Source organism: Odocoileus virginianus, chromosome 6 (genome assembly GCF_023699985.2).
Source record: "Odocoileus virginianus isolate 20LAN1187 ecotype Illinois chromosome 6, Ovbor_1.2, whole genome shotgun sequence".
NCBI lineage: Eukaryota > Metazoa > Chordata > Mammalia > Artiodactyla > Cervidae > Odocoileus > Odocoileus virginianus.
This window is the reverse complement of record NC_069679.1, coordinates 12,071,756-12,095,604: the sequence shown is the minus strand read 5'-3', so window position 1 is coordinate 12,095,604 and position 23,849 is coordinate 12,071,756. Positions and strand designations below refer to the sequence as shown.

The 23,849-nt window shown below is 35.4% G+C and overlaps 1 protein-coding gene across 12 annotated transcripts in view; it reads left to right on the top strand.

Annotated features, from left to right (window-relative positions):
* Nucleotides 1–23,849, top strand: part of MYO9A (myosin IXA) — a 240,889-nt gene that overhangs the window by 72,759 nt on the left and 144,281 nt on the right. For 7 of the 12 annotated variants that reach the window (XM_070468755.1, XM_070468761.1, XM_070468763.1 and 4 more), the window contains exons 5-9: nucleotides 1,135–1,234; nucleotides 2,923–2,979; nucleotides 8,391–8,491; nucleotides 10,211–10,337; nucleotides 19,674–19,763. In XM_070468755.1, the coding sequence (XP_070324856.1) occupies nucleotides 1,135–1,234; nucleotides 2,923–2,979; nucleotides 8,391–8,491; nucleotides 10,211–10,337; nucleotides 19,674–19,763 (475 nt within the window). The remainder of the gene's footprint in view (nucleotides 1–1,134; nucleotides 1,235–2,922; nucleotides 2,980–8,390; nucleotides 8,492–10,210; nucleotides 10,338–19,673; nucleotides 19,764–23,849) is intronic. The other 5 variants (XM_070468764.1, XM_070468765.1, XM_070468756.1 and 2 more) reach the window with 3 other exon arrangements.

The window sequence follows — 23,849 nt, the reverse complement described above, 5'->3', positions numbered from 1 at the left end:
AAATGGTTGGTAACAGTAAGTCTTCTAGTGTTTGTTTCAGGGACCATGACTTTTAACTCCTAGGCAGGCATTTTATTTTTTTGCCTTAGTCTTTACTTCCTGCTTGTGCAGATCTTCAAAGTAAGTGATAGGTGAGAGCTTAGTATTTTCTCTTGTCTTTGATGAGTAGACATGCAGCCCTGGGCATGGGCACAACTTTATGTATGCATAAGGCCTTCTAGACTCCCAGGAACATATTGGAACTTTTTAAAACCTCTGCAGATGTCTCATTTCCCAGCATTTCTCTTCAAGTTGTTTGGTTAGCTTACTGTTTGCTTTAATATTTATTCATGGGTTCAGGTAGCTAGTATGTTCCAAAAAATTGCCACTAATTGTTTCTTACAAATGTCTCTGGAACACAGATTTTCATACTGGGGTAATAACTCTTAATCATATCAAGTAAAGATATCAATAGTTTTGAAAATGACTTCACCCATGAAACTACCAGACAGTTCAAATAATGATATTTTTCAGGGAATGAGGTTCTTAATGAACTTCACCCCTGTTCTGCCCTCTTCGGGAAGCTGCCAGACTTCTGGTGTCCATCTCAGTTGTAAGCTATTGGTATTGAAAACTACATGTATCTGGTAAGCAGAAGATGGAATAGGGCAAGTTAAAAGGCCACCAAGGTTCTGTTTATACTGAAATGCAGCTCTTTTTCTTGTGTAAACACTCTCTAGATTGCTGTACATTTTTGGTTAATTTCTAGAGTTGATTCTGACAAGTTTGCTAGTTTTCTAATTGGTCCTGTGGAGAGAATTTTTGGAGGTCTTTAGTGTATTGCTGATCCACCTTTGTCTTTTGATTCGGCATACAGAACATCATCTTATTTTGTACTGCTTACTATTCGGCTGTCCCTGTGGCTTGTGTAATCTTAGTTCATCTACCAGGGATTGAACCTGGGTCACGGCAGTGAAAGCACTGAGTCTTAACTACTAAACTGCCAGAGAATTCCCCTGTAGTATTTCAATATTGAGTTTATCACCTTTGTATTAAAAAAATGAACCAAAGCTGAAACAGTTTACAAATTAATTTCTTTTTCTTGTTAAATGATAACCATAGACCATGTTCATTATACTTCTTTGTTTCCAACAGGAACTATCATGTATTCTATTACCTTCTGGCAGGAGCAAGTGAAGAAGAGAGATTAGCATTCCATCTTAAACAACCAGAAGAATATCATTATCTCAATCAGGTGAGAGTTCATGAATATCATTTTGAAATGTAAGGCATTGTTAAATTTTAGCTCTTGAGAAAAGTTTTTTTCCCTAGTACTTTGTTTCTGAAACCTGGTTGATAGTGGATATTAACTAGCATTTTCATGTATACTATCTAAAAATTTATGTGATGTACTTTTCAAATTTAAAAATTATTTTTATTCTTATATGAATCATAAAAGATAGCTATGTGCCTTTTGTTTTTTGTGAAACTCTTTAAGAGGATAATAAACTGTTTATAGATACCTCTAATTTAGAAAAATGGTTTGCACTTTTTAATAAGTAAAGTGATTTACCTTTTACACACCAGAGCATGTTAAATGTTACTAATGATTAATGCTTGCCCTAACAAAGGATTACTGAAACTTGTATTTGCATGTTTTGAAGTCTAATATATATATACCTCTTTGCATCATGAGTATGATTATTTTTATAATTTAGTGATTATCCTATTAAATACTCAGTGTGAAAATTCATTAAAGGAAATGACTTAGAGAATTTGTGTTTTACCTTCAAACTCAAAAATTCTCCCCTAAACTTCCATTATAAAGCATAATTGTCACAACTTTTCATTGCATTGGTTTTCTCAATTTTATTTCTCATATTAACAAAAATTCTAGAATCAGTAATAATGAAATTGATCTGACAGTACATCATTTAGGTAACAGATTGTCTCCCCTCATTTTTAATTGTTTGAGGCAAGATGTAATGTCTATGGAAAGAAATTCCCTTATGGTAATTTTAAAAGTTCTTCTGAGGGATATTAAATTGACACTTGGATGGTGGCTCAAAGATTGTAGTATGTATTTAGGGCTTTGAAAGTAACATCTCACACTTTGTAAGATATAGAGCAGGCTGTATAACTGATATTTCATAATTTTGAAACCACAGTTATATAAGCTAACATTCTGTTACTATATTGAGAATTTAAAAATTATTTAAAATATAACTTCTTGGTGTAATATGAGGAATTTTTACTGTATTGAATTAAGTATATTAAAAAAATCATTGATTTAGCTTTCGAGTTTTCCCCCTTCCCTGCTTAAACTATTTGCCTTATATTTGGGTGATAAAATATTTTTCCTTTTGAAAAAGTAGCAACTGCTGATGAAATGAGCTGATGCGCATGTGTGTAGCATGTCCAAATCTTTGCTACCCCACAGACTGTAGCCCACCAGGCTCCTCTGTCCATGGGATTTCCCAGGCTACAATCCTGGAGTGGTTTGCCATTTCCTTCTTCAGGGAGTCTTCCCAAATCAGGAATCTTGCATCTCCTGCATTGGTAGGCAAGTTCTTTAGCGCTATTGCCACCTGGGAAAGCCTCTAAAGTTAATACTAGAGAAATCTGGAGTTTTTTGCACCTCTTCCAGATCTTTTTGTAATTACTGGCCATACTATACATATTCTTATCTTAAGGTCAGTATTTGGAGACTATGGGACTCAACAGTTATTAGAAATTTCAGAGTAACTGAACAATAGCAAATATGGATTGGTTATAATAATATATGAATCCCAGAATCTGAATGTTTCTCTAGTTGTTTTGTGCTGCTATATGAAATAACTTTTCTTTGGATAATAGCGGTGCTACCTGAACACTACATCTAAGAGATCATTAGAAGAATGTAATAATCATTACTTCTACCTAACTAATCTGCCTTACTTTCAGATAACAAAGAAACCCCTCAGACAGAGCTGGGATGATTATTGCTTTGACTCTGAGCCGGTCAGTACAAGTGCCTAAGTATCCTTGCTAAAGGACGCTTTTTGTGACTTAGGAAGAAAGTCAGCTGAAATACAAACAAAGAATCTAGGAAAGAAGATAAATCAATGTTTATTTTATTGGAATTGACTTTTTTGTGTATGTATGGTTTATTGATTAAAAGCAGTTTACCTTTTTTGGATTTTTGGGGGCTATATTTAGATTATATTCAGTATTTATTTTGAAAAATAATACATTGATTGCATTCCTAATTTCAGCATTGTTATGGATCCTTATAGCCTATAGGGTTTTTTTCCCTTGACATTTATTTATTTATTTCAATTCTTATGTGGTAGTTTAGTTACCCATTTATTATGGGTAGTATTTATTATTTTAAAAAGTTGCATCCTTCCTGTTTTGTGTGTCCGTTAACAGTCTTCACATAATGAATGCATGCATTTTTTTAATAGCAAGAGAGGCCATAGCCTACATGTAATTTTCTAAAAAAAATAAGAATTGAAATTCCTTTAAATAAGATTATTTTTTGTTTCAAATTAAGGATGATTTAAAGGCATATATGATGTAATATAAAATGAGTAGGTAAATTATTTATACAAACAGTTTTATAATTGCAAATAGAACATAAAAATCTTTTTCCTTTACTTCAGTTTGCAACTAGGTCAGATGTGAAAGGCTGAAAACACACACTCATCTATATATTCATTAACTAATAAACTAATGTATTAACTACTCCTCCTGGAAATGTAATATGTCTTAATCCTACTTTAAATAACTATCACTTTAATTCTCACTGCATGTGATTACAAACTCCGTTAATTGCAAAACTATCAGAATTTGAGTAGTTTAGTAATTTTTCCTTAAGTTTAATTGCAGTACCATTTCATAATCAAGTAATTTGCAATTTCAGATTTGATATTTTAGAAAATAAATTTTATACAGTAAATTTATAGATACTGATGATTTTTAGTAGAAACATTTTATGCTATATTTTCACTCTTGAAACGCTTCCGTCTTTTGCTTAGTATGCCAGTTGACTATGCGCACCTCATTGGGAAGTAGGTAGGAGACTGGGAAGCTCATATAGTGAATGAAAGATTTGATTGCCTGTACAGAGCTTACAATGAGATTGTCAACTGGTCTGCTATTTAGACAGTCCAATAAGTAATGCTTAGGAATTTTTAGGTTCTGAAGTAGATAGACCTGATTTGAAAACTGGCTCATCTACTTGTTAGTTTTGAGAACCCGAGCAGGTGACTTACCTTTTTGTTTTCATCCCTTCTTTAAGGGAAAGATAATGGTCTTTAACTGTTGTGGGTTTTTTTTTTTGGTCTTTAACTTTTGTGAGTGTTAAATTAGTGCATTTACGGAGCTTGATGGATTGCTTAATGCTTAATAAGCACACAGTAAATGTTTCCACTATTGCCGCCACCATTGAAAGCATCATTATCCATCTTTTCCTTTTAGGAGAAATTTGTAGCCATGCTCTCCTACTCCCTTAATATTACTTTCATCACTATCCTCTTATTTATTATGTTTTCAAATCTATTATCATAGGGACTTTAATTTTTGCTGCTTTTTCTTGCAAAGTAATTTTAATGGAAGCAAGTAGTCTATCTGAGGATCTTTTTCTTAATTCTTTCCTCTTAGCACCTCCTCATATCATATTTGGGAGCAAACTAAACTTGTTTCACTCTGAGTTTTTAGAACTTATTTGAGTAGCTTTATGGGAAGAGAGGATTAAGGAAGATTCTGCAGTTTGTGCTATATTACTTAATATACATTGTATGAAATTGTATAAATGATCCCAAGGGGAACTTAAGTGAGAAAATTGCTTTTAACAAGGGACCTGTTGTTGCCCATTGCATGGGCAACATTAATAAAACATTAATAAAACAAGCTCAAGCAACTAGTGTTTCATGAAAGATAACAGAGGACTTAGAACAGATTTTGGTATAACCTCCTCTGTTATTTAGGTGACTTATTTAACCACTGAGTCTATTTTCTTTCCTAAAATATAGGTATAATAAAATGTACATATGCATAATTAACCTGTTGTGTTTTGAGAATTTAAAGATTATGTACGGCAAGTGACTCTCCTATTGACTAGTATGTAGAAGATATATGGTAAATGCTAATTTCCCTTCTTTAAATGATAATAATCTATTCTAATCATTTTACCTTAAAGCTGGTTCTGAATAACTTCAATGTAAATAGTTTCACCTAATTTAAAATTTTTCTGAATTAAACTTTGAATAGTCAGGTCCAACTATCAGGCAAGTTTAGTGAGGATTGCCAGAATGGGTCTCAGGATACTGAACACCATGCTGCAAAGGGATTGAAACATATTATTGTCAGTGAGGCCAAGCTTTCATCCTGGTCATTACTACCTTTATAGGAACCCAACCATTTATATTGTACCTGACCTCCCATTTTTTCCCATGAATTAGACCTGCTGCAGGAATCCCGTGCAACTGGACAGAAACCTTTAAATCCATAATGTTTACATCCTCCATATTTTAAGTATTTCTACAGCATAACACTTTTACGGCTATTCACTGTCCAACAGTTTATACATTTGGGGTCACTCCCTCAAATTCTGCCTTTTTGACTTTATGCCAGTCCAGTACAAAGGTCTCTGCATGCTGCACAACTTCCTTTGCAAATGCTTTTCCATTTAAAAGCCATTACCATCCATATTATATTTGATCATTATAAAACCACTGGTTGTAGTTAGTATGATTACCTTTCACACAAGAAGCAGCAGTGGCTCAGAATTTAAGTGACTTCCCTGTGGTGATGAAACAATTTAATAATGTAATTGGGATTCAAATCAGGCTATGTTTTATATGTTCTTTTTTAAATGATCTTCAGCATCTTTACTAACTCTTAAAGTCAATTATTCAGATTCATGTCCTATATTATCAACTAGTACCTATAAAAAGTATAATTTTTATAAACAGTATTCTAAGATATATAGACAGCATATGAGAAACATGTGTAATTTGACTTTGCTTTTCACTTTTTCTCCCTCAAAATACTTCCTACATGCCAGGCTTGTTGTAGGTACTTATAAATGCGAATGGGTTCTCATCATCTCATACAAAGGGAAAAAGTGCTGATAGCTTGAAAGAATATTTTGGTGTATTTGTGGGGATTGTGCAGTGGCATGTTATCATGTAAGACTAGAGCCTGAGCTGAGTTTGACAGTAGGAATCAACTGTCTTCTTTCAGTGGAAAGGGTTGTGACAGTTGTTGGTTAGTTCCCTACCTCATTCTTTGACCTTTACTGTTTTATTGTTTTCTAAATGACCTCCAACAGCCAGTATTTGTATCTGATGCTTGAAAGCTTTTCTTAGAATCCTGGAAGGCATTGCACTCTTGCCTGGTCCTCTAAAAGTACCTAGGAATTAGCAGCTTATCTCCAGAACTGATGAGAGATGATATATAAGTGTTATGGCTCCTTCACCTTTCTATTTTTTATAGTGTTTCCCAGAGGTTACTTTGGAATTAAAGTCCAGCTACCCACCTTGGTAGCTCCTTTGATATTGTACTCTATTTAGGCAACGTTGCCTTCCCTACATTCTAATGCTACTTGTACTGAATCTTGGTCTCAAGGTTTGCATCCGTATGAACCCAGATTAAGATAATGATATTTCTGGTCTGGTAGATTAATCTGTCCTTAGTTTTTCTAATACCATTGTCATCAAGGAAGTTCATGTTAAATACAAGTATTTAAAAGTTGATTATGATTTTGGTCTTGTATTTCTGAAGAACATTTTGGTTATAGATAATAGCAGGTATAAATGTATTTATATTTTAGTTCTTTTTTCAATTTATGCTCTCAATATTTTATCCACACTGTTTTATTCATTCTTGAGGTAGATAAGAGCAGCTGTCATTTATGAGAATCATTACTGTATTACTGAGTTTACACAAGTTGAAGCATAGGTTGTTTTCCCTCCACTTATTTGTTACAGAAAAATTTTTACTAAATTATAAAATGAGTGAGCTGTTTGTGGTTTTAGGGGGAAGAAAAGAAAGAGCTTTTAAAAAGCTTTATGAAAGAGAAAAATGTGTTAAGTTAAAATTTTTTAGTGGGTTAGGATGTTGTCATGTCTGTAGAAATATGTCTTAAAATTTCTTATCAAAAATTTTATAGTCAGAAAGAACTTTCCTTAAAGTGAATTTGAAATCCATGTGTACCTTTCCATAGGGAATATTTTATTAATATTAATAGTATTAATATTTTAATAGTATTAAAAATGCTATTTTTAATAGCATTTTAAGACAGTGTTTAAAATTTTATTATTTATATATATATTCATTTTTATAGTACCTAAAGCAGGTTATACATGGTAGATACTTGATAAATAATTTTTAAGCACTTTGTTTCTTCAAAAGGATTGTCTCATTCAGTTAATTAATTCATTGATTGTATATTTACTCCAGTAATTTCCTACTTTATTCTTGGCACTGACTTGATATTGGAAATCTGCAGTAAATGAGACAAATAATAGTTCATGTGTTCATTGACTGTTTGATACAACATTTCATAGGAAGATAGGCATTAAAAAGTAAATACATATGAGGAAGTTTTTGAAAATAAAAGTGTAAAGGGACTATGAGAACACATAATAAAGGCAGGTAAAGACTTATTTTTTAATTGTTTTAAAGATCTACAGTATAACCAAATGGTACAGTATTACCTTTCGACTTTTGGGGGAACTGAAATGCAAGAGTTGCTCTAGAAGAGTAATATTTTTTAGTCTGGTAGTCCATAACTGTTTTTACTGGCTCATATTATGAGGGTTCTTTTGAAAGTTTTTGTAATTTCACATATACTTCTTTATTTTGCTGATTGCCATGTTGTTTATATTATTTGTTAGGAACTATTTATGTGATACCTAATGTTGATGTAATATAAACATCTTTATATTAAGTCTAGGCTCCTCTTCTCAACTAAATTAATGCCTCTTCTAAAATATATTTTTGTGTCCCAGGATCTAGTTCAGTACCTTGCATATAGGTAGGCACCTATTAAATATTTGTTGAATAAATAACATTTGTATGTGGAATTGATCTCTTAAATGCTTCGCATCTCTGAGACTCTTCAGAACCACTCAAAATCAAACTTGGTATCAGAATATTTTATGAGTCTTGCTAGCTCTTTATTTTAAGTTACTTTTGAGATTCTTCCTTGGGTGGTTGTGAAGAAGAGGGAAAAGGCAACATACTGGGATTTAGGTAGGTATATGTGTTGGTTTGCATGCTTGTAGTAGGATAAGAGTCGAATGAATTTGATGATATCTAAATATGCATAGGTATGGTTATCTAAAATTACTATATTCCTGAGTGGCTTAGGTTGCTTTTCAATAGGTAATCTTGATCTTTCTTTTCCATTTTTCTTAAAAAAGCAGGACTGCTTCACCGTAGAGGGGGAAGATTTGAGGCATGACTTTGAACGCTTACAACTAGCCATGGAAATGGTAGGATTTCTTCCCAAGACTCGAAGACAGTGAGTTTATTTATTGTATTCCTTTACCCTCAGTAGAGATCCTTTGAAACAGTTTTCTAATATTCCTATCTAATGCGTCTTCCATCTTAAGCATTATGTAGAATTAGGAAATTTATTTTTGTAAAAGACTTGTTTTGAATTGCTTTCTTTTGTCATAAATTCTTTGAGAATCTGTTGAAAGTTAGAGCTCTTCTTCCTAAAAATGTAGTCCATAAACATTTGCATATTATTACAGGAATTCATGGTGCCCCCCAAACCTCTCCGTGTACCTTCCTTAACTGTTGCTTTATAACACTTGTTGTCAAGGGAAGGAAACAATGTGGGGTCTAAGGGTGGGTTGCTTAAAGTAAAAGAGAAGCGAGGTTACTTTGATAGAAAGTTCTTGTCAAGTTCAGGTGAGACAGAAAATAGGTATAATAATGTCCCAGAGTAAACTTGAGTTCATGAGATGTAGAGCTCAAATATAGGGATTATCTATTGGCTGGAAGAGAGGCATGTGTTTTTCTGAGACAGGAGGGAAGGACAACTGAGATGTAGATATTTCACAGTAAGGGCCTAATATTAGATCATATAGTCCAGTGATCTCCATTACTGTTTTTATTTTTTTTTTTAATTTTTTATTTTTTTCCATTACTGTTTTTAAAAAAGGCATTATAATATGATGGTCAGTATAATATGATGTGAGAAAGCATTTAAAAATATAATAATAAAAAAATCACCTTGGTTACTTTGTTTAAAAAAATACAAATTCTGAGACCTTTCTTTTAAAGATTCTAATTCAGTAGATCTGGGCTTCCCTTGTAGCTCAGTCAGTAAAGAATCCACCTGCAGTGCAGGAGACCCGGGTTCTATCCTTGGGTTGGGATGATCCCCTGGAGAAGGAAATGGCAACTCACTCCAGTATCCTTGCCTGGAAAATCTCATGGACAGAGGAGCCTGGTGGGCTGCAGTCCATGGCATTGCAAAGAGTCGGGCACAACTGAGCGACTAACACACAATTCAGTAGATCTGAAATAGGCCGTGTGGGAAAGGACATTCCAGGTAGGATAAAAAGCACTTAGAAAGTCATGGACTTTTGAAACACCACAGAAGATTCAGACAATGTTAAGTCCCCTTTAAGGCTTCCCTGGTGGCTCAGTGGTAAAGAATCTGCCTGCCAATGCAAGAAACATGGGTTCAGTCCCTTATCCGAGAAGATCCCACATGCCATGGAGTGACTAAGCCTGTGCGCCACAACTACTGAGCCTGTGCTCTAGAGCCCAGGAGCCACGACTGCTGGGTCCATGTGCCACAACTACCTGAAGCCTGTGGTCTCTAGAGCCCAAGCTCTGCAACAAGAGAAGCCAGCACACCAAGAAGCCTGTGTACCACTGCTAGAGAAAAGCCTGTGCAGCAATGAAGACCCAGCACAGTCAAAAATAAATAAATTTAAAACAAAAAGAATAAAGTCCCCTTCAAACAACTATATCTGTATATCTGACGTGGATACAGTTCTTAAAGTGAAGTTATATAAAGCACTTTGCATAGTGCCCGACATGGTAAACACTCAGTAAATTTTAGTTATTGTAGTTATGATTATTATCCCCGTATTTCTTATTTTTCTGAAGACTAAGTACTCTGTATTTGTACTGGTTAATTTGCTTGATTAGAATTTTGGAATGAAATAAGCTTAAGAGAAGTCACATAAGCAAGCTGTAATTTATGGTTTTATTTTCACAGGATTTTCTCTCTCCTCTCAGCAATACTACATTTGGGTAATATCTGTTATAAAAAGAAGACATACCGGGATGACTCCATAGATATCTGTAATCCTGAAGTTCTGCCTGTTGTCTCAGAGTTATTAGAAGTGAGTGATTACATTCTCAGTTTTCATTTCAAATACTGGTCATTTCTCAGTTTTTATTTTGTGTAACTATTTTGTAGGTATAAATGGGTTAATACTTTTAATTAATAGTGTTACTCCAGAAGTTGGAATTCTTTCTATTATGTGTACCAGACTCTTTAGAAGATTTGGGTTTTCTCCCCCACCTCCCTTTGTCCCAGATATCTGTAACTCCTAAATTTGCTTAATAGGATGAATATTTCACTCTATACTATATCATGTTCTAGGTCTTTGTAAATTTTCTCCTACATAGTAGGTTGTTGGTTAGATTATTTTCTTTGAAGATGGGGTGTCCAGATGGGTGGAGTACTACTTTTTCTTTCTTCATGGCTAAATAGGAGTCAAACGTCTTCATATCCTATGACGTTTCTTTGCACATCAAAGTCCTCATTATCTTACTCTTTCTTCCTGGACTGATGATTTCTCATGTTTTCTCAGCTAACTGCTCATCTTAAAACGGGTATAGTTTTTTATGGGCCCTCTCCTCTGACAGAACAGGAAATATGTATGTGTAAACTCACCTTGAGTATATTCACATATCTCCAAATATTTTTATGTGACTGTCTATATAAAGATAAACATGATCTGCGCAACAAGGGAAGCTATAAACAAATGGAAAGACAACCTGTGGAATAGGAGAAAATATTTCCAAACTATGCAACTGATGGAGGGATATTACATGGTATCACTTATATGTGAAATCTAAAACTATGATGTTGTTGTTGTTCAGTCATCCAGTCATGTCCAACTCTTTGTGACCCCTTGGACTGCTGCATGCCAGGCCTCTCTGTCCCTCACCATCTCCCGAAGTTTGCCCAGTTCATGTCTTTTGCATCAGTGATGCCATCCAGCCATCTCATCTTCTGACACCCTCTTCTCCTGCTCTCAATCTTTCCCAGCATCAGGGACTTTTCCAATGAGTCAGCTGTTTGCATCAGATGACCAAAATACTGGAATTTCACTTCAACATTAGTCCTTCCAATGTGTATTCAGGGTTGATTTCCCTTAAGATTGACTGGTTTGATCTCCTTGCTATCAAAGGGACTCTCATATGATACAAATGAATTTAGTTACAAAATAGAAATAAACTCATAGACATAGAAAACAAATTTATGTTTACCTAAAAGGAAAATGGAGGGAGGGGTAAATTAGGAATCTGGGATTACTGGATACATACTACTATATGTAAAATAGATAAACAATAAGGACCTACTGCATAGCACAGGGAACTGTATTCAGTATTTTATAACCTATAATGGAAAAGAATTTGAAAAAGGATATGTATTTATATATATAAATAAAACTGAATCACTTTGCTGTATATCTGAAACATTGTAAGTCAACTGTGTGTGTGTGTGTTAGTTGCTTAGATGTGTCCGACTCTTTGCAACCTCATGGACTGTAGCTTGCCAGGCTCCTCTGTCCGTGGGAGTCTCCAGAAAAGAATACTGGAATGGGTAGCTGTTCCTTTCCAAGATTATTTAGGTCAGTAGTTTTCCTCCTTCCCTCTTCTCTGAGGTTGTTCCATATATTTGTGATATAGTTTCCATGTCGTGGCCTGCATTCTTTCCTGAGATTCCCCCAGCATGGTAAATGATTGCTAAAAATTTGTATACCTTAACATTCATGGATTAGGTATGTATATATGTATGGATTGTGACAAATGCATAATGTTGTATGTCCTCCACTACAATATCTTACAAAGGTTTCACAGCCCTGAAACTTCCCTGTGTGTCATCTATTCAACCCCTCCCTACAAACTACTGATGTTTTTACTAGCTTTGTAGGTTTGCTTTTTTCAGAATGTAACATAATTAGATTCATATAGTATTAATATATCATGTTTTCAGACTTGTTTCACTTAGCAGTATACATTTAAGATTCATCCAGTGTCTTTTCCTGGCTTGATAGCTCATTTCTCTTTATTGCTGAATGTTATTCCACATATGCATGTATCACAGTTTGCCTGTCTGTCCATTCACCTATTGAAAGTGAAAGTTGCTCAGTCATGTCCGACTCCTTGTGACCCCATAGACTTTATTACAGTCCATGGAATTCTCCAGGCCAGAATACTGGAGTGGGTAGCCTTTCCCTTCTCCATGGATCTTCCCAACCCAGGGATCGAACCCAGGTCTCCTGCATTGCAGGCGGATCCTTTACCAGCTGAGCTCTTAGGGAAGCCCATCTATTGAATAATATGTTAATTATTTCCAAATTTTTTTTGCAATTATTGGTGATCTTTTTTTTTCCTGTTAAAATATCACTTATTTTTCAAATCTTGGTTCATATACTGCTTCATCGGTTTTAACTGTATTAAATGGTTTAAACTGATTCCATCAGCATAGAACAATTTGCTTCTCCTTAGCATAATTCAGCGGAGAAGGCAATGGCACCCCACTCCAGTACTCTTGCCTGGAAAATCACATGGATGGAGGAGCCTGGTAGGCTGCGGTCCATGGGGTCACTAAGAGTCGGACACGACTGAGCGACTTCACTTTCACTTTTCACTTTCATGAATTGGAGAAGGAAATGGCAACCCACTCCAGTGTTCTTGCCTGGAGAATCCCAAGGACGGGGGAGCCTGGTGGGCTGCCGTCTATGGGGTTGCAAAGAGTCGGATGTGACTGAAGTGACTTAGCTTAGCAGCAGTGTAATTCAGTATTGGCTTTGTAGCATAGTTAATTGTTTACCAGTTTGTGTCCATTGTAAGGTAGTGGCAGTGTTCTTTGAGATCTGTGGATGTGCTTATTTATCTAACCTTACAATGTTTATTATTTTGTACACACCTTGCTGTTTATTAACTTTAATGGAATGAGTTAGCCTGGTAGAAGAGGCAAGAGGGAGTACTTTGAGTTGGAACTGGACTCACTCATTAGAAAGGAGTTCCAGAATATGGAGTCTGGTATCTGAAAGCTGTAATTTTAAAGCTCATGAGGGTCAGAAAACAGATCTTTCAGACAGGACTTCCAGGTGATATTTTAGTCGTTCATTTCGTATTGTGGTGATACAGAGCATTTTGGCTAGTGATCTTTCTTAGAAGTTTAGGCATTCAGCAAGTACCAAGGCTTCTAGTCCTAGTGAAATATTTCTTTTTTGGTGAGAGACTAATAAGAGCAATTTAGGAAATTTAAAGAGGAACTCAGTTGTTTGTAAAAAAAAGGGGGGGGGGGGAATCCAATTCTGAAAATTGGGCTTGCCAGTGTTAAAGCTGGGCTAACAACTAAGTGTGATTTAATAGCAAATCCCACCTTTTGAATTCAGGCTTCTCAAATTCCTTGTTTTGAGTGGTTCCTCTTTCTAGTTTGGAGTGGTTTGAGGAGTGAAGTTTCAGTAATAAGTAGAAAGAAAATATATTCAAAAGTCAAGGAGCTAGAGAAGATCTGACAACACCTACCAGAGTGTCCTGCCTATAGTTAGACCTTATTTTTATTTATCATTATTTTTTATTAAAAAAATTTTTTTGGCCCTAAGGCTTGTGGGATTTTAGCTTCACAACTAGGTATTGAACCTTGGCCCCTGGCAATGAAACCACTGGGTCCAGACCACTGGACTGCCAGGGAATTCCCCATGAAGTTTATTTATTTATTTACTTTTTTTTTTTTTTGCTGCACTGGGTCTTCATTGCTGCATTTGGGCTTTGTCTAGTTGTGGCAAGAGGGAGCTTCTCTCTTCATTGTGGTGCACTGGCTTCTCATTGCGATGGCTTCTCTTGTGGAGCTCGGGCTGTAGCAGGCTTCAGTAGTTGCGGCTCTCAGGCTTTAGAGCACAGGCTCAGTAGTTGTAGCGCATGGGCTTAGCTGCTTCGTGGCATGTGAGGTCTTCCCAGACTAGAGATCGACCCCGTGTCCCCTGCATTGACAGGCAGATTCTTACCCACTGCCACCAGGGAAGTCCAATAAAATTTAAAGACTATTTGGAAAATTATAAAGGTAGCTGATTAAAATATGAATTCAATAATACTTTCTTAAGTTGCTTATTAAATCCAGATAAGATTAGTGTATTTTACCTGGTTATGGTATGTGTGTAGACTTGTGTATGTGGTTATGGTGTGTGTGTGGACTTGTGTATGTGGTTATGGTGTGTGTGTAGACATGTGTATGTGGTTATGGTGTGTGTGTGGACTCGTGTATGTGGTTATGGTGTGTGTGGACTCGTGTATTATGGCATGATGTGTGTGGACTCGTGTATGTGGTTATGGTATGTGTGTGGACTTGTCTATGTGGTTATGGCATGATGTGTGTGGACTCGTGTATGTGGTTATGGTGTGTGTGTGGACTTGTCTATGTGGTTATGGTGTGTGTGGACTTGTGTATGTGGACTCGTGTATGTGGTTATTGTGTGTGTGTGGACTTGTGTATGTGGTTATGGTGTGTGTGGACTTGTGTATGTGGTTATTGTGTGTGTGTGGACTTGTGTATGTGGTTATGGTGTGTGTGGACTTGTGTATGTGGTTATTGTGTGTGTGTGGACTTGTGTATGTGGTTATGGTGTGTGTGTAGACTTGTCTATGTGGTTATGGTGTGATGTGTGTGGACTCATGTATGATCAATGCCAAGTTTTAGTGCCAGCATTAAGTCAGCTCCTCAAAATGAGTTGGGTAGTTCTTCATTCTTTAAAATCTTCTTCATTTAATAGAAGAATCATTAGCAAAGAATAATATGTTTGTTAAAGATATGAATAATATCAACCCTATGACTAATGGTATTTAATGTTCCTCCAATTATTTTGTGTTGAATGATTTTTCAGGATTTTTAAATCTGGTTTGAGTTAATTTTGACGACTTGTGTTTTTCTGTGAAATAATTTGTTGATTAAATGTTTAAAGCTTACTACTTTTGTATTCATTGTGAATACTCTGTTAATGTTTAAATTATTTTTCTCTATATTAGCTTTCTATTCATGTTTCTTAATGTTCTTTCTATTCATGTTTTCTTTTGATACATAATTTGTCTTTCATTTCTTATATACTTATGTATTGAATTATATTTTTAACATATTTTCTCTTTTCTGTTAAATTATGAAATATTTTTTAGGATATAATATATATGAAAAAGGTATTGTATAATAAATACCTGTAGACTCAAAATATTATCCAAGTAATAAAATATTACATGTAATTGAAGTCCTGTATGTACTTTGCCCAGCAGAAGTATAAATACTACTATGAATTTAGTTTTTTCCAAGTTTTATTAATTGAAATTATAAATGTAGTCAAAAGTGGAGAGATGCCCAAGTACCCATTGTTAAGCTTCATCACTTATTAATGTGGCCCATCTCTTTTCATCTGTATCTTCACCTCTGTTCCTTCCCAATTCTTTTAAAACAAATTCTAAAATAAAATCCCAGTTATCTAAAAGATAAGGGCTATGTTTGTAAAAATATTCATAATAATTAGGAAATTACTGTATAGCACAGGGAAACCTACTCAGTACTCTGTGATTGCCTATATAGGAAAAGACTCTTTAAAAAAAGGTGGATATATATATATAAAAATATGGCTTCCCATGTGGAACAGTGGTAAAGAATCTGTCTGCCAGTGCAGAAGATGCAGTTTTGATCATCTGGGTGGGATCACCCTTGGAGTCAGAAATGGCAACCCATTCCAGTATTCTTGCCTGAAAAATTCCATGGAGAGAGGAACCTGATGGGTTGTAGTCCATGGAGTTGGAAAGTGTCAGACACAACTGAACAGGCATGCACGTATATTTCCAATGGGTTCACCTTCCTACACACTTGAAACTGACACAACACTACAAATCATCTATACTGCAAAAAATTTTTTTAAAAACTCACAATCTTATTAAAATACCTAAAAATAAATAAGTTGGTTTTTAGTCTCAGCTATATAGTCAATGTTGAGGTTTTCTTTTTTTTTAAATGATTTCCCTACAATTTCTTGTTTTTCATTGAGTTATAATTGACATACAACGTTAGTTCCAGCTGTTAAACATAGTACAATATAGTTCAAATATACAAAATAGAATATATTTCAAAATGATCATAGTAAGTCTAATCAACATCTTTCAGGATACATAGTTACAAAAAGTTTATTTTCTTGTGATTAGGATTTCTAAGATCTCTTCTAGCAACTTTCAAATGTGGAATACAATTTTTATTAACTGTTGTTATCATGTTGTGCATTCCATCCCCATGACATGTGACCTTTATATTATATCTGGAAGTTTGTACCTTCTGCCTTGCATTTGTTGTTGTTCAGTTGCTCAGATGTGTCCAACTCTGCCACCCCATGGACTGCAGCACGCCGGGCCTCCCTGTCCTTCTCTGTCTCCCGGAGTTTGCTCAAACTCATGTCCATTGAGTTGGTGATGCCATCCAACCATCTCGTCCTCTCTAGCTCCCTTCTCCTCCTGCCCTCAATGTTTCCCAGCATCAGGGTCTTTTCCAGTGACTCGGCTCTTCTCATCAGGTGGCTCAAATATTGGAGTTGCAGCTTCAGCATCAGTCCTTCCAATGAATATTCAGGGTTGATTTCCTTCAGGATTGACTGATTTGATCTCCTTGCTGTCCAAGGGACTCTCAAGCATCTTCTTCAGCACCACGGTTTGAAAGCATCAATTCTTTGGTGCTTGGCCTTCTTTATAGTCCAACTCTCATGTCTGTACATGACTAATGGAAAAACAATAGCTTTGACTATATGGACCTTTGTTGGAAAACTGATGTCCCTGCTTTTTAATACGCTATCTAAGTTCATCAAAACTTTTCTCCCAAGGAGCAAGCATCTTATAATTTCATGACTGCAGTCACTGTTGCAGTGATTTCGAAGTCCAAGAAAATAAAACCTGTCACTGTTTCAATTTTTTCCCTATCTGTTTACCATGAAGTGGTTGGACCAGATGCCATGATCTTAGTTTTTTGAATGTTGAGTTTTAAGCCAGCTTTTTCACTCTCCTCTTTCACTTTCATCAAGAGGCTCTTTAGTTACTCTTCGCTTTCTGCCCTTAGGTTAGTGTCATCTGCATATCTGAAGTTATTGATATTTCTCCTGGCAATCTTGATTCTAGCTTGTGCTTTATCCTGCTTGGCATTTCCCATGATGTACTATCCATATAAGTTAAATAAGCACGGTGACAGTATACAGCCTTGATGTACTCCTTTCCCAATTTTGAGCCAGTCCATTGTTCTATGTCCAGTTCTAACTGTTTCTTCTTGACCTGCATAAGGTTTCTCAGAAGGCGGGTAAGGTAGTCTGGTATTTCCATCTCTCTTTAAGGTCTTAATTTTCCAGTTTCTTGTGATCAGCATAGTCAACGGCTTTAGTGTAGTCAATGAAGCAGATGTTTTTTTCTGGAATTTCTTGCTTTTTCTATGATCCAGTGGATGTTGGCAATTTACTCTCTGGTTCTTCTGTGTTTTCTAAATCCAGCTTGTACACCTGGAAGTTCTCGGTTCACATACTGTTGAAACCTAGCTTGAAGGATTTTGAGCATTACCTTGCTAGCATGTGAAATGAGCACAACTGTATGGTAATTTGAATATTCTTTGGCATTGCCTTTCTTTGGGATTGGAATGAAAACTGACCTTTTCAGGTCCTGTGGCCACTGCTGAGTTTTCCAAATTTGCTGGCACATTGAATGCTGCACTTTAACAGCATCATCTTTTAGGACTTGAAATAGCTCAGCTGAAATTCCATCACCTCCGCTAGTTGAATTTAGTTTTTATTATCATTCTTATTTTTATATTTTCAAAATAGATAGATGTGTCCATAAAGAATATATAGTTTTGTTCTGAATGTTTTCACACTTTATATGTGTTATACTGTATGTATCATTCTAAAACTTGACTTTTTGACTTGATATTTTGTTTTTAAGATTTTTCAGGGAAAAAAAAAGATTTTTCAGTGTTGGCTTATATATTCTAGATTCTTCTTTGAGCTGTTAAATAAAATTCTCTTATATGAATAAAACATAATTTTTCTTTTATAGTGGGGAGTGAGGTTATTGTAATTTTCCATTTATGGATAGTACTGTGATAGGCCTGGTACATATATCCTTGTTAACATGTGTGAGAATTACTCTAGGATATAATTCAATGAATGAAATCTTGGGTATGATATATACACATACTGAACTTTATTGTTACTGACATATTACTGTCTATAGTGATTATACCAATTTATACAAGGGTATGGAAGTCAGCTTTGCCCACGTTGTTGCCAGTTTACATTTGTTTGTTCCTTTAAAAACATTTCTTACATTCTTGCATGGGTCATTCGTTTTCTGATGGTCAGTTTTAATAATAATCACTTGCATGAAGAAATGCTCCTCAGAATATTACAGTGTTTTTTTTTATCATGTTTTTTCTTAGTTTTGTCATTTTGTGTAATCTGCATTATCAATAATTTGATTCTTGAAATATTTTAAATATATCTGAAAGGTTGAGGTTTTTACATGTAAACTTTGGCTATTCGTCTTGTGAAGTTAATTTGTCTGAATATGTTTCTGTTGTTTGGAATTAGAAGATTCAGCAATGGATGCTCCAAAAGAAGGTTTATTTTCTTTATGGCGTTATCTTATTTTAAAACATGGTTGACCTGTCATGAGTTTGCTGGTGGCAGGGTAATGACTCACTGTTGTTTTATAAGTATAAAAACATGAACTGAAGTGATACATGAGAAATTTATGATTATTTTGGCTTCTATAGAGAGAGTAAGAATAAAGGAAGCATCAACTTTAAAGTTTAACATCTGTAAGTGAAAATAAACATCTGAAACATCAATAACTATCCATTGTAATGTTCCTGGAATTCAAGAAGTATTGTTGGGATGCCCCTGGTGGTCTAGTGGCTAAGACTGCATGTTCCCAAAGCAGGAGACTTGGATTCGATTACTGGTCAGGGAGCTCAGATCCCATATGCCACAACTTAGACTTGGTGCAGCCAGATAAGTTCAGTTAATAAGAATTTAGAAAAAAAAAGTATTGTCATTTTTTAGTCCTTGTATCCAGGTTGTGGGATTATGACTGACTGTCTTAAAATATTTTTTGTGCTATTGTGTATTTTTCATACTCTGCTCAATGAAACATGTTTCTTTGTTATGATCAGAAAACTTTAAAAAGACCAAACTGTCTTATTTACCCTTTGTGTCTTTTTGTGGTGAAGAAGGGTGAGTGGGACGCTTAAATTCCACTTTGGCCAATAATTAAATTGCCCAGTGTATTGTCTTTTTGTTTTTTCTCTATTGCATATTTGCTTTTCTCATTATTTTTTTCTCTGTTTGATGTTTCAATAAGTAATTCAACCATTGTTAAAAATCTTATATTGAATTTACTTTTCTGCTGTATAGGTTAAAGAAGAGATGCTGTTCGAGGCACTAGTTACAAGGAAGACTGTGACAGTGGGAGAAAAGCTTATTTTACCATACAAACTGGCAGAGGTATGAATAGATTTTCTTTGAAATCAGGGAACTCTAAATGCTTTTTGAAGTTTAGATTTATATTCTTGCTTTTAATAGAATGAAAATGACAGTAGTGTTGATTGAAATATTTTCTGGGCTCTTGAAACTTGATTATGAATTTTCTATCAACTTGGAAACTTTTAAACAGTATGCTTACATTTTTCTCCAGTGATCTTAATCTCATCACCATTTTTAATTTTCATTTGATGTATATGGATGGGTAGCAATATTTGACACAAATGATTTTTCCTTCCTGAGCACATCGTATCTTCTGGCACATCATACTCTTGGGTTACTTTTCCATTGTTGGCCACTCCTTGGCAGTTCTTTTTGTTTGTTTTTTTCTTCTTCCTGACTCTGTTGATGAAGAATGGGGTTCCGTAGGACAGTCTTTGTCCTGCTGTATACTTTTTATCTCAGTTGTCTAATCATCCCATGGCTTTAAATGTCACCTGAATAGTAAGGCTTCCACTAAAGTTTTATTGCTACAGGGAGCCAATATTACTGTTTTACCACTCAAGTGTATGAGAGTGGGCTTCCCTGGTGGCTCAGAGGGCGTCTGCCTACAATGTGGGAGACCCAGGTTCGATCCCTGGGTCGGGAAGATCCCCTGGAGAAGGAAATGGCAACCCACTCCATTACTCTTGCCTGGAAAATTCCATGAACTGAGAAACCTGGTAGGCTACAGTCCTTGGGGTCGCAAAGAGTCAGACACGACTGAGCGACTTCACTTCACTTTTATATGAAAGTGAAGTGAAGTGAAAGTTGCTCAGTCGTGTCCTACCCTTTGTGACCCCATGGACTGTGCAGTCCATGGAATTCTCCAGGTCAGAATACTGAAGTGGGTAGCCTTTCCCTTCTCCGGGGGATCTTCCCTTCCCAGGGATTGAACTCAGGTCTCCCACATTGCAGGTGGATTCTTTACCAGCTGAGCCACAAGGGAAGCCCAAGAATACTGGAAGTATATAGGAGTAGGAAAATTATTGAAAGGTCTTCTACTTTATGGTGAAATTTTACAGAAATGATGAGAAATAATAGTGATGACGATTATAAACGTAGGAGAAGAATATGAGACTAGAAGACATGGAGATGGAAAAATAATGATTTAAGTGTAGAGAATGCTTTCTAGGCAGATGTTGATCCATTCATCCCATTTTTTGGGTCTCTCCTGATTGTACCTGAAAGTCCACGTTTCTTCATTATTCAGGTATCTTATGTCATATTTTATAGCTGCCAACTTTGAGAGTGCCTTTGTAGACTACAGAAAAAGAAACCATTTAAGAGTTTTGCTGCTGTTTTACATAAACGTTCAATGCTTTTATATTTTCTATTTCCACTTTTTTGATTATTAAATATTTGTTATGTTTATTTGCATCTTTTAACTTTAAATTCAGCTTTCTGAGATTATTTTTGTTGCCCTTGTTTTATTTTGGTTTATGTTTGTTTAGTCTGGAAGATCCACTGGAGTAGGAAATGGCACCCCAGTCCAGTATTCTTGCCTGAAAAAATCCATGGGCAGAGGAGCCTGTGGACTATATCCCTTGGGGCTGCAAAGAGTCAGACACAACTGAGCGACTGAGCATGTTTGTTTGGTGTATTTATTCATTTATTTAGTAAATATTTGAAAAAGGTTTTTGTGTCTAGAATTGTGCTAGGCATTAGGGGTGAGATGAAGAGCGGTCCTTAAGGATTTTAGTATTTTTTTCGGAAAAGCAATGAAGAGAGTGTGTCAAGCAAAAAAGTGGCCTTAGCGGTTTTTTTTGGGGGGGGACAATCTGACAGCGATGTGAACAATCAGTTGGAGGAGAGTGTGTTAGTTTCCTGTAGCTGTGTAACAAGCTTTAGTGACTTAATACAACACAAAGTTATTATCAGAAAGTTTCCATGGATCTGGGCCTGAGTTAGCTGGTTCCTCTGCTCAGGGTTTCACCAAGCTGAGGTCAAGATATTCTTGATGGCTGTTTTTTAATCTGAGACTCAACATCCTCTTTCAGGTTCACAATTTGTTGGCAGGATTCACTTCCTTGTAGGACTGAGGCCCATAAATTCTTGTTTGCTGTTAGGGGCCATTCTCAGCAGCTAGAGTGTACTTGGCATTTCCTATCATGTGGTCCTGTACACAGCATGGCAGTTTGCTTCTTCAGGTCCAGCACGAGAACCTCTGATGCATGCGCTCACTCCCTAGAAGCCACCTCTACCTGGGACAGTATCTCTTGGGTTAACTAAAAATTTCAGCTGATTTGGGGCCATAATTATATATTCAAAATACCTTCACCTTTGTCCTATAACATAAGATAGTTATAGGAGTGAAATCCATCATCTTTACAGTCCTGCTCTCACTAACTGTGAGGGGATTTAGAGAGGAAGGGGACTTAGAGAACATGTATACCCAGTGATGGGAGTCTTGGGAACCGTCTTAGGATTCTAACACAGAGGGCAAAAGTGAGTGTGCAAAGATGAGTTTGGAGGCTATAGTAGTTACTACTCCTGAGGAGAAAGATACTTGCTGCTGTGTCTAGAAAGGTGACAATCTGATAGGGAGAAATGGGTGTATTTAAAAAGAAAAAAATTTAGAAGATTAAGTCAACAAGGTTTGGCAATGAGTTCTTAATGGGAAGCAGGGAGGAAGAAGGAGATGTCAGGCATGAATCCTGATTTTGTGATACATACAACTATAAGAATATTGGTAACATTCAGTGAGACAGGAAACGCTAAACAAGATCTTGTTTGAGTGGGAAAATAATTAATTGGTATTTGGGCTTATTGAGGTCAAGCTATGACAAGACTGCATTTCAGAGAAAAGAGGCTAAAAGTGTAATATTGGGAGTTATGGTGCAAAAAGGCATATTCATATATTTGAATTTTCTTTGAATCTTTTAATTTGATATGAAGGGTTGTCCTTTAATGAAAAATTCAGCTCATTTATATTGATTATGACAACTAGCATGTTTTCTTATTCTATGTTTTAAAATATTTTGCTTTTGCTGAATTTAATCAGATTTTCTTAATCCCATGTTCCTCCCCACCACCCCTCAGAAGCGTAGAATGATTATTCTCTCTATATATTCTGCTATTGATTTTCTTGATATTTTAAAGATACTTTGTTGATCACTTGCCTAAGAATAGAATTTTAGGTCCACATTATTTTTTCTCCCAGAACTTCTAAACATTTTCCAGTTATTTTCAAGTTTTAATTGTTGGATAGAGAATTTGATACCTGTTTTCTCTTTTTCTGTGTATGTAATAGTAATTAGTTTGTGTTCTAGCAACTTGAAGCTTTTTTTTTCCACTTAAATTCAGAAATTCATTCATCATTTACATGTAGTCAGTTGTCGTATTGTCTCCGTTTTCCAGCTGTAAGAAAAGATTGTAGCCTAAGAGTTTCAGCAACTTGACAAATTGTTAGAATAAGTAAGAAACTGAAATTGGAATATAGTCTAGCTCTTAATCAATGCTCTGTACCTACTCTAATATATAAACTTCAAAATAAGTCCCTAAATAATAAATACGTAAATTATTAGAATTTGTTTTTTAAGTGATAGTATTCAATCATCTAAGACATGTGCTTCCCCAACCCTCTTTTTAGGTTGTAGTGCCTTCAAATGTTGAATATTCTTTAAGTAATTTTCTTCATTTTTTAGATCAGTTTCAGGTTTTCACAAAAACTCAGTATATATACAGAGTTTCCATTAACTGGGGAAAGCTTGAGGTGAGGGAAAAAAATAAATCACAATAACTCCGTAATGAAAGAATTGTTAGTGTTTGGGGAGGAAGAGCTTGTAGATGTCACCGTGGATGACAGGCTGAAGACAACTAGGAATGTAAATGTGGTGGTATTATTATTGTTTCAAGTTCCGCAGATAACTGATGCTGTTTGCTAACAGGTTTATTCCTATGCCTGTAATATTCTTCCTCACTTTAGCTGGCAAAGTTCATTTGTTAATAAACTTCCTATTCTATCTTCTTTACTAGGTGAAATATATACCCCAATTTTTAGTAAAACTATTTTGAATTGAGTGACCTACATTTTGCTTTTTTAATCTTTCATGGCAGTTTTAGCCTGGA